Source organism: Cucurbita pepo, chromosome 12 (assembly GCF_057944985.1).
Source record: "Cucurbita pepo subsp. pepo isolate OVF chromosome 12, ASM5794498v1, whole genome shotgun sequence".
NCBI classification, from domain to species: domain Eukaryota; kingdom Viridiplantae; phylum Streptophyta; class Magnoliopsida; order Cucurbitales; family Cucurbitaceae; genus Cucurbita; species Cucurbita pepo.
The window spans coordinates 12,400,356-12,410,111 of NC_141809.1; the positions used below are offsets into that span (position 1 = coordinate 12,400,356).

Genomic DNA, 9,756 nt, shown 5'->3' on the forward strand with positions numbered 1-9,756 from the left:
AGAGCTATTCATTATCGTGAATAATTCATATCATATATTAAAAATTAGGTTAGAGGTTTCGCTCATAAAATTTAAAATTTATCTTTAAATTAAAAAAAAAATAATTATACCAAGCCATTAGAAAATTAAAAAATTTTAAAAAATAATTATTTTATATTTTAAAAAATTAAAATATTAAAGAGTTTAGGATGATTCTCTCAAAATTTATAAATTAAATTTGTAATTTTATATATTTTTGTGGAAAATTTTGCTATTTGAGATGATATTTAAAAAAAAAAAAAAAACTATTTTATTTTTATTAAACTAAAAAAAAAACTTTAACAAAAGGAAATTTTGTACTTAAAAAAATGGTATTGAAATTTAAAATTATAAAAATAAAATTCGAATTAAAATTGAAGAGAGGTTAAAAATGTAATTTAACATATTTTTTAAATTTGTAATTGTGTAGCTCGTAAGGAGGAAAGTCTGAGTAATATGTCCCAATCCAAGAAGTAGACTTCTTACTTCTAATCACTTCTCTCTACGCTCTGCATAATTTCTTCTGTGTTTGCCGATGGAGTATCGGAATTCGTCAAGGGATTTGGATGATTCTCCATTCTAATTCACACTAGCTGAGGCAAGATCTTATGCTATGCTTGAGTTTATGTCTTTCAATCGATGCGTCCGAGTCTAGTTTTCCTGTTCGAGTTATGCGCAGAACTTCCTTACTGCATTTTCTGATTTGAAATTGCCGATTTCGATTTTGTATTTCCATTTATTGTGCCGCTAATTGTAGAGATTGTGGAGATGGATAATATCTTAAAGGACTCTGAAGACCGAACACTTGGTCAAGTGCTTTTCCAAGATTTGGTACTTCATTTCAGGTTGTAGTGTGCAATTTTTGTAAAGCTTCGATCGCTTCTTCAAACGAGTATTTTTGCAATCCATCATCGTGTCTTTCCTTTCATGCTTGATTTTTCTGCAGTTGCTCCCCGTGGCGCGCTAGAAAATCTCCCGTCACTGCGGTACAGGTCTTCGAATTTTTTCTTATCCATTGTGTCTGTTGATTTTTGGTAATTCTTATCTGCCTAGGTGCATGACTGGTTCGAGATTCAGAAAAATTAATTGCGAAGTAGTTGTAAAAAAGCGCGGCCTCCACCTCTACCTTCGCCATCACCTTCGCCTCCGACTCCGCCTCCGAAACTTGTACTTAATTATTCGGACACTACTTTTTTAACTGACGCACCGTCATCTGGACCACCTGAATTCAAAGGTAAATTCCGCATCATTGCCGATGAGTTGTAGAAATTCTATCTGAAGTGCTCCTTTGGATTGCCAATGTGCTTCGGTTATTGGTGTATGCATAGTTTTATATCTTTTGGCTCTACGATGGTTTTGTTTTATTATCTTGCACGACACGAGGCTGGTAGAGGGAGGGGCTGCACATTGATTGGTAACTCATTCGTGCCTAGAATTATTCAAGTTGCTGTGTGCACGATGATTGGTAATTTATTTGTACTTATATTATCAAGTCTTTTATCAAGAGATTTCAAGTGGAAGGATCCATAGGCAATGTAACTTGAAACTCACAGTTCTGAAGCATGTTAGTTTAAGCTTAGCAGACGAGCAGGGATTGCTATAGCCTGTGATTATGGTTAGTGCTTCTTGCATTGCATACCAAGCACATCTAGAGTCTCTGCATTCTGCTGCTTATAGTAGTATTGACGTTCAACAATGAACCTCGGGTTTCTAATTGAGAAAACCTGGTCCTGACAGTTTCAACCTGTGTCGTTTTGATGCCACGATCCTGTGTTCAAACCTTCACAGAATGGTGACATCGAGGCTGAACCAGGAAGTCTATGTTCTAGTCATAACATGCACTGTGATTTGAAAACTGTAGTGCCTCCTTGCATGATTAGATCTTTGGCTAAGATACTATTATTTGCAGTTCAACAGTAAGTTTCACTTTTTACACCTTTTGGCAAACTTGAAATCGTTACTTGAAAATTTAATGCAGGCAATGCAACTGATCTTTCAAGATTAGCATTCAAAGCCTTTTCGTCAATAGACGATGCATGGTGAGAAAAATTCAGAGTAGAAAATACAATGCTGTTACATTACATGAGCTTGATCCGTGATGGAATCATATGTTCACATTCATACAAGCACAATTTCCATAGATTATTGACATATTATAGACGATAATCAGTCCCTAGTCAGATGTAGTGCCTCAAGTTTAGCTACCTAAAATCCTAGCACTGTGCAAGTATCTTGAGTTTATTTTCATTTCACACTTGGAAAAACTAGTGGAAGACAAATCTCCGTATAAACAATGCTAACTTCTCAGACATCTATTATTTGCAGTCATTCAGGATGTCACACCCTTGATAAGACTGACATTCAGTTCAAATCCTGTAAGAAAGCTTTACAGAAGTCGGGATATAGATTACTTAGCTCCACAGAGTTAGAAACAAAGTTGAAAAAGTGGTTGAAAGTTGGCTGCAATGATATTTACATGGTAACTTTGGTACATATGATAATAATTAGATTTTGATTTTTATCGTCTAACATAGAGCTTTTATACTCAATTTTCTTACCCTGATGCCAATGTAAAGTTGATGGTTCATGCCTATACATGTCGAAACCATAAAAGCTCTAGCATTATTCCCTGCTTCAACTAACCCCTAATGTTTATGTTTAGTCATCTTGCTCTATTTACAGTCAGTATTATCGTTGAGATGTATCTATTACTTTTGTTGGTGTATGGTGTATGGCAATGGCATAGCTTATGGACCTATCATATATCATTATCTGATGAGAAGATTTTATGAAATGCTTGTCTCTTCTAGTTTCAACTCGATGGTTTACAGAAAAGTCATTGATACTTGAATATAAGCACATCAGTCTGCTTTCAGCAAGCTCTGTTTCTGCTTGATCTTCTTTGGTCAAGACTCGTGATTTTTGCTATTGAATTGAGGAATCTTACTAATGTTCCTTTGATTTCTTAGGTATGACGTTGCTTCGTGCCTCAGTTACCGAGTTAATTGCCATGGAGAACTAGTAAGCTTTCCCAGACAATTCATATACTTCTTTAGAGAGTTGCAAATAACACAAAATACTTAATTGTTTTCTACTCTTTGTGGCTTATTACTATAAAACCATCAGAAAAAAGTTGGCAGATATTTAGATGAAGAGAAAAGCCTCATAATCTGCTGTGCTCTGTATTCTATTGCATTGGAACAAACTTCACAGGAAGCACGAGTTCGATATACTGGCTTCGGAAAGGACGAGGATGAGTGGTGAATGTTGCAAGAGGAGTGCGTGATCTGTCCATACCTTTGGAATCTTCAGGTGTTACGCATTTGAAGTTGGAGATCATGTGTGATGTTACCGGGTACATTTATGTTACACAGAAAAAGAAAAAGAAACCAACGAGTACTGGAGAGAGGAACCAAACAAAAAAGAAAAAAAAAAAGGTGCAAAAAATGCCAAAAGGCGAAACCCAAATCCAGATTCTATAAACCAACCAACCACGGGGAAGAATATAAGTACTATAATTGTCTGGTTACCAGGAAAGCTTCATACCCAACGGTAATTGCTCATTATTTTATTGTTATTATTATTGTAAAAAATTAACAAGATCATCATATAAAGGGAGAAAGAAGTCATTAGTGCGAGAAATGTTTCAAATCATGTCATCTTACTTAGTTTTATGGCTTATTTATACAGGAAAGACATGATCATGCGCTCTACTTCCTTATTTGCTTAGGAAAAAAGTAAATTTGTGGAGATTGTTGCTGCAGGCCTTCAGAGTACAATTCAGACCAACTTCAATGTAAATGGAATCCCGAATCTTCATTCCTCAGAAGGTACATTTACAAGCTGTTGCTTGGGATTTACCGTAAAAAATTGGGTACTGTCAGAGCTATAAACTGAACCGAAAATACTTCTCTGTTAGTGATTATTATGCAACCTGTCTGAGCACAGAAGGATACATGTTCTCGTTTAGGAAAAGGGTGATCCAGCCATTAAAACTGCTTGGAGCCAGGGGGCACTTGAAAAGTGGTTCAATTTTTCAACATACTGGGGATCAAACTTCATAGAGGTACTTCTTTCCTTTTTTCTCACTTGTCTTCTAGTGTGAGTGCGTGTGCAGAGAGGGAGAAAAGATTTGAAACAAATTGCAAGGCTTAAGTTATCATGGACAATGGGGCAAATATTTCTATAAATGGCATAATTCACAACTATTCTAACAGTTGGTATTGACTTAATTACATTTAATTCGACTAGGTCACCAAAAGCAGTTCTCTAAGCTTGGATAGCCCCCTGAATACCAAGGTCTCTGCGTGTGTCATTTTTCTTTTTTCTTTTTTCTCTCTTTTTGTTAGAACAGATAATAGAAGTTCACGAAACTGTCCTTCCATAACATACGGACGCAATATAAAGGTTCTTTGCCCATTTCTCCTGCAGTAGGAAATGATAGATTTAGACAATTTAATGAAGGGAACTGAATCATCACCATCATTTACTGAATCAGAGTTCTATACCTTGACATGGGTACTTGGAAATGCTGATGTTCTAAGTGTCTCTTGTGTTTCGTCAGCAGGCTTTCGCCTTGGCACGCTGAGAACGAGGGCTGCTTGGTCACTGGTTGCTGCAGTTGCAGTGATTCGATACCCACAGTCCCATCGGCGATGAATACCTTCACTAGGGTATAAGAAATCCAACTCGACCACCTGAAGTTTAAGAACAACGGTCAGGTCAGTTTTGCACACTGTAATTTTTATAACCAGATTAGATGATATTATACTTTCATGATGTGAAAAATAACCTGATCGGAAAATCCTGCACCACGGGACATAACAACGCCCCACCGACTTCCCGAGGTGGCCATTGCCGTTACATAGAATCCCTCTCTCCACTTTTTGTTAATCCATTTGAAAGGAAAAGAATCACTGACTTTGTACGACTGTTGCAAGTATTGTGTGCCTGGAATCATTAAATTGAGATTCAGTTAATAGAATGAAGATGGCATCGATCTTATATAAGATGGGGTAAAATATTCCAACCGACCCTTAGACATTACAACCAATGAGCTCCCATTAACGACTCCGGCTACTGCTGTGATGTAATAGTTCTTTTCCCATTGCTCCATGATCCATTCCTTCAGTTCACAACCAAGTCATCAATAACTAACTTCAAAACCAATAAAGGTTATTGACGCCATCTGGGGCAAAAAATAAAAGTAACCTTGTGAAGAAAATGGGGTGAAAGTTCATAAACTTGTGATGAAAACCCAGTGCCAGCATCCATGATTAAGGCCCATAAATTTTGACATGAGGCCACACTACTTATAAACAAGCCATCCTCATTCCCTTTCTCAATATGCTGCGCAAGCCTTACATCAGCTACATTATAGTGATACCTAAACAACAAAATCATTCGTTATTTCAAATAACTAGATCAATTTTACCTCGACTTTTATACGAGCTATGAGATTAGCATCAGTATAAACATGCATGAATACCTTTGCTTCATTGGCCGCCGAGCATTATAAACACTGATCCATTGGGTTGCAGGCATGCCCATACGAACCTTCTTCTTTGGTTGTTCATCGTCTTCCTCCTCCAAAGTCAATCTGCCTCGCTTATGCCCCACTTGACAAATGAGCTTCAGAAGATGGAAATTCAGTAATAAGATGTCAAACCTCGAACTTAACTAATTGGGGCGGGGGGCACAAATTTCTATCTGAGCATCATACCTTTTGAGCACCATCTGTATTTATTGGCCTGATTTCAGGATTTGGGCCAATGATTCCATCAAAAAGTGAAATATATTTTGCATAATTAGGTTCTTCATCAAACTTCAAGTTCACCACATATTCAACGAACTGTTTGAAGGGCTGTGGACAAAAGCAACATAAAGTCTCTGGAGAAGTAGCCATCTTCTTCTTGCAAACAAGGAATCCTTTGTTCTCTCCCTGTAACCAGCTTCACGGTTAGGTCTTATAGAATTTTTTTTCCAAAGAAAAGCATCATCAACATGGTAAAGGAAATTATATACAGGACAAAAGAGACTATTCAACTTAAGAAAAGGTCAACCTGATATCCTTGCCATGGTAGACGACCACGAAGAAGGAAAACTAGGGTGTAGGCAAGAGATTCTAGATCATCTCTCCGGCTACCAGTTCTTCCTAAATGAGCATGTACACTAGCATAGCGCACTGTTCCTCTGTCGAAGAAGAACACAAATGAACCACGACCATCAGAATCAGGAATACAAAAGCTTGAGAGGATGGAAAAGAAAGAGGTTTATAGAATAAAACAGGATAAAGGTGAACCTGAATACATCAGGTCTCTGATCATATTCAACATGCTGGCCAGAACCATCGCGCCATCTAGTTGCTGACAGACCAACGATAAAAACGAAGAGTAATGCAACGTGCAAAATGAATTTTAAATGAAAAAAGGTACAAGTGGTATACCTAGTCCAAGATCGACCAAAAACAACTTTTTCTCATCTGGGGTCCCTGAAGGACCAAGCAGAAAATTTTCGGGTTTGACATCACCATGAATATACCTAATGAAGCAATATAATTATAAATTAGGTATACTAATAATAGAAACCAGATCTAAATGGCTCCCAACATGACCCTTACCCGCGAGAGTGCATTTTTTCCAATATGGATATTGCTTCAATTGCAATGCATGCAACCATTTCAACAGACATTCTGAAATAAGGAAAAAAAAAAAAAAAACAAAACAAAACAATACTAAAACAACGTTCAAATGGAAGTTGAGCAAAGTTTCGTTTTTACTCACGTATGAGCGTTATTATTCCAAACATCCCACAAGCTTGGCCCCAGCATATCCATAACCTAAAAGATTAAAGTGGCATGTAACGACCTAAAATATGGCCTTCAAAACAATGTAAGATGTAACCAGATAAGAACATACCATAATATAGTAGTCACCTTGTCTGCCCTTGTAGTGCACCCGTGGTACACCATGACTACCACCAAGAGTGCTGTGGGATAGATACAGTATAAGAATCACAACAAAAAGTAATAAAGCAAAATCAATGGAGAGAGTCTATACAACCACTCACTTATAAACTTGCCACTCATAAGGTGGTCCATAATTACATCCCTTGCTACTTCTATGCTCGAATTTCAAAGCCACCTATCATCAGAAACTTCGTCCAATGTAACACATGTATAGAGAGAGAGGGAGAGAGGGGTGGGAATTGATGCTTACCTCCACAGCACCGGGGCCGGTTCTCTCATTTGTATTAACAGTGGAGGCACGCCGTCCAACATAAACCTGTCCAAATCCACCTTTACCTAGCTTTCTATCTATCCTGTAGAGTGGGGAACCACCCACCTGAATCTGTAGGGTTTTTTAGGGAAAAATATTAATGGGGTAACAATTAATGAAGCTACTTCTAAAATGAAGAATGATAATGACTAAAATGTAAAGTTATGCAGTACCCACGTCAAGAAAACTCAAGGGAGCTCAAAGTTATGATAATTCAACATTGTCAGTCAATAAGGATATGGTCATGAGATGAGCCATTAAAACACTGGGTGTGAAACTAAGATGGATCAAGTAAATCTATTGTCAAGTAGGGAAATTTCCAACTAAGTAAGTCTATTCTCATATATAGTCCTCTATTCATTCACTCAACAAATTCAGCGTACTATGCAACAACAGATGTATGGATTCTTGCAGCTGTCTAAAATTTGAACTCATTTTTGCAGCTGTCTAAAAACTAACCTTTTCAGGAAGCGGTGCTGTGCTTCCTTCTTCTTCAACAGCGTGAGCTTTATCATTGCTTCCTGCTCCACTGTCGTGATCATCCATTTTCTTCTCCCCTGCCTCTTCCTTCTTGGCTCCACCAGCAGCGTCTCCTATTTCAGCAATTCCAAACTCGTCTCCACCTCTGACACGAAAAGCTTCCTTCGACACCCGATTCTCTTCTGGAGTCGCTACCACAGCAGCTACCTTATCATTGACCGGTGGCGGCTGCTGATCGTTTCCTTCTTGCAATGGTTTCTCGTTATTATTAGGCACCACTTTTACTGCCGCTGCTGCCTTCCTCCTCCTTGTTCTCGTCGCAATGGCCTCCCCTTGCGGCTCGATCGGACTCAACACGTCTATCTTCTGCTTTGCCCGGCCCCTGCGCACTCCGCTACGCAGTACCGGCATCGTTCATCCTTCAAGAATCATCCTACGCTCAAAGCCCCAAACAGAGACCAAGATTCTCCTCATAAATCCACAAAAACGCCACAAACCTAGTTTACTCCTCTAACCACACCCCACCGAACTCAAAACCCCAACCAATTGGGAACAGGCAAAGATGCAACCCTAGAAAGCCGATTTCGACAATAAAAGAAGAGCCGTAAGAGAGAAATACAACCAAAAGTTTCAGAGGAATGTACCAAACGCCTAATTAAGCACAGGAACAGATATCTCGCAATACAAACCCCCGACCGTTAATCACCGCTGAGAAATTTCGTTGTCGGAGTGATTTCAGCGCGGGAGAAGAGGGGAGAGAGAGAGAGAGAGAGAGAGAGAGAGAGAGAGATCCCGACGGTGACCGAGAGGGAAAAGGGTTCAAGTGTCTGCACAGTGGAAAAGCGTACAACGTGTCAGTTTATCATTGAACCGGCATTGGCCCAAACCCGAATCTCAGCCCAAACCCGAATCTCAGCCCAATACATACATTTATGGGCCTGGACTTCGGTTGCGTGTTGGGTCAGCCCAACCCATTAATAAAAGCTAATCTCTTTCTTAGTACTTTTCTTAATTTAGATTTAGTTTATTGTAGATTGAATTTTATGTGTCAATTAGCATTGTTTAAATATTATCTAAATATGTCTATTAAAAATTATTTAATGGTTAAAAAAAAAAAAATTAATGATATATCAAGATTTTTTATCGGTTACATTTGTTTTCTAATTATTTTTTTAGTTCAACATGAAACGGATCAACATTAACGTTCAAACATTTGGTCAAGAGTGCATATTTTATGGCAGTCGGGCTACACTATAGCCCGAGCTAGAGTAAAAGATCCCTTAAAATCTCAGGTACAGCCCAATCTAGAGTGCAGCCCAAGCTGACTTTCAAACTCTCTTTCAAAAACCTCTCTCGTCCCGTGTTTTCTAAACCATTCTTCTCAAAATGTGACCAAAGGCATGCACATGTGTTGTTTGGTCATAGGCGACACAAATCCAAATTGGCTTGACTCACTCAGTGTTGGGAGTGAGTGTCGCACAATCGCAAAAGTCCACTGTAAAAAAACAGTGTGATTGTGACATGCAGCAAGTACTGCACTGATAATAGTTGTCACGTGCAAGACTGTCCACCTCGACTACCTTCAATTGGATTCCATCCAAACTCCTTTAACAGAGTCTAAAACCAACAAAATATATAAACGTCCCATAATAGCTATATGCATACGAAAACAATAATTAACGTAACTGAATATTTCGGGTAACAATAATGAACCTAATTAGAATTTAGGGTTTAGAAGGTGTTATTGTAAAAGGAAGGTTTGAATTAGGTAAAGGATGGTGGCAAGCTTTATAAGTTAGTGGGTAGATAGGGAAAGGAAAGACGTTTGCATTCATGAAAAAAATTGAGCCTTTTAAAAAGCATAACTCGCTTTATAATTTTGACGCTTTTTCATTGTATACTCGAGGTTTTTAGTAAGTTACTTCAATCTTCGGGCGCCGCACCTTGTTTTCTTATATTACTTATTTACGTTTTACAGCTG

At 38.2% G+C, this 9,756-nt stretch overlaps 1 protein-coding gene and 1 long non-coding RNA gene across 13 annotated transcripts; one reads left to right on the forward strand and one right to left on the reverse strand.

The window, feature by feature from the left end:
• Positions 1-461: 461 nt before the first annotated feature.
• On the forward strand, positions 462-5,149 carry LOC111806659 (uncharacterized). Of its 12 annotated transcripts, none has more exons than XR_015423174.1 (9): positions 462-616; positions 776-1,252; positions 1,997-2,057; positions 2,344-2,497; positions 2,988-3,039; positions 3,145-3,570; positions 3,709-3,848; positions 3,989-4,084; positions 4,586-5,149. It is a non-coding gene; the product is annotated as an uncharacterized LOC111806659 (long non-coding RNA). The 12 variants fall into 12 exon arrangements; XR_015423182.1 differs by having other exon boundaries at positions 3,232-3,570; XR_015423181.1 differs by lacking the exon at positions 2,344-2,497 and having other exon boundaries at positions 776-1,004; positions 1,072-1,252.
• LOC111806654 (casein kinase 1-like protein HD16) lies at positions 4,175-8,579 on the reverse strand. Its single transcript, XM_023692033.2, has 16 exons — positions 7,755-8,579; positions 7,236-7,367; positions 7,087-7,160; positions 6,936-7,005; positions 6,801-6,856; positions 6,638-6,709; positions 6,464-6,558; positions 6,320-6,383; positions 6,081-6,210; positions 5,741-5,959; positions 5,507-5,649; positions 5,230-5,404; positions 5,053-5,143; positions 4,811-4,968; positions 4,527-4,715; positions 4,175-4,443 (listed from the first exon to the last, which is right to left on the reverse strand). Exons 1-16 carry the CDS (start codon positions 8,184-8,186, stop codon positions 4,384-4,386), a joined length of 2,160 nt encoding a protein of 719 aa, XP_023547801.2. The 5' UTR covers positions 8,187-8,579; the 3' UTR covers positions 4,175-4,383.
• Between the last annotated feature and the right edge of the window lie 1,177 nt (positions 8,580-9,756).

What these genes read in the sequence shown, in the direction of transcription:
- LOC111806654 (XM_023692033.2), bottom strand. Translation starts at nt 8,186, where the DNA reads ATGCCGGTACTGCGTAGCGGAGTGCGCAGGGGCCGGGCAAAGCAGAAG. An exon ending in CCGGCCCCGGTGCTGTGGAG is followed by an intron (nt 7,161 to 7,235) that starts GTAAGCATCAAT and finishes TTCTGATGATAG; the next exon opens with GTGGCTTTGAAATTCGAGCA. An exon ending in AAGGTGACTACTATATTATG is followed by an intron (nt 6,857 to 6,935) that starts GTATGTTCTTAT and finishes TTAATCTTTTAG; the next exon opens with GTTATGGATATGCTGGGGCC.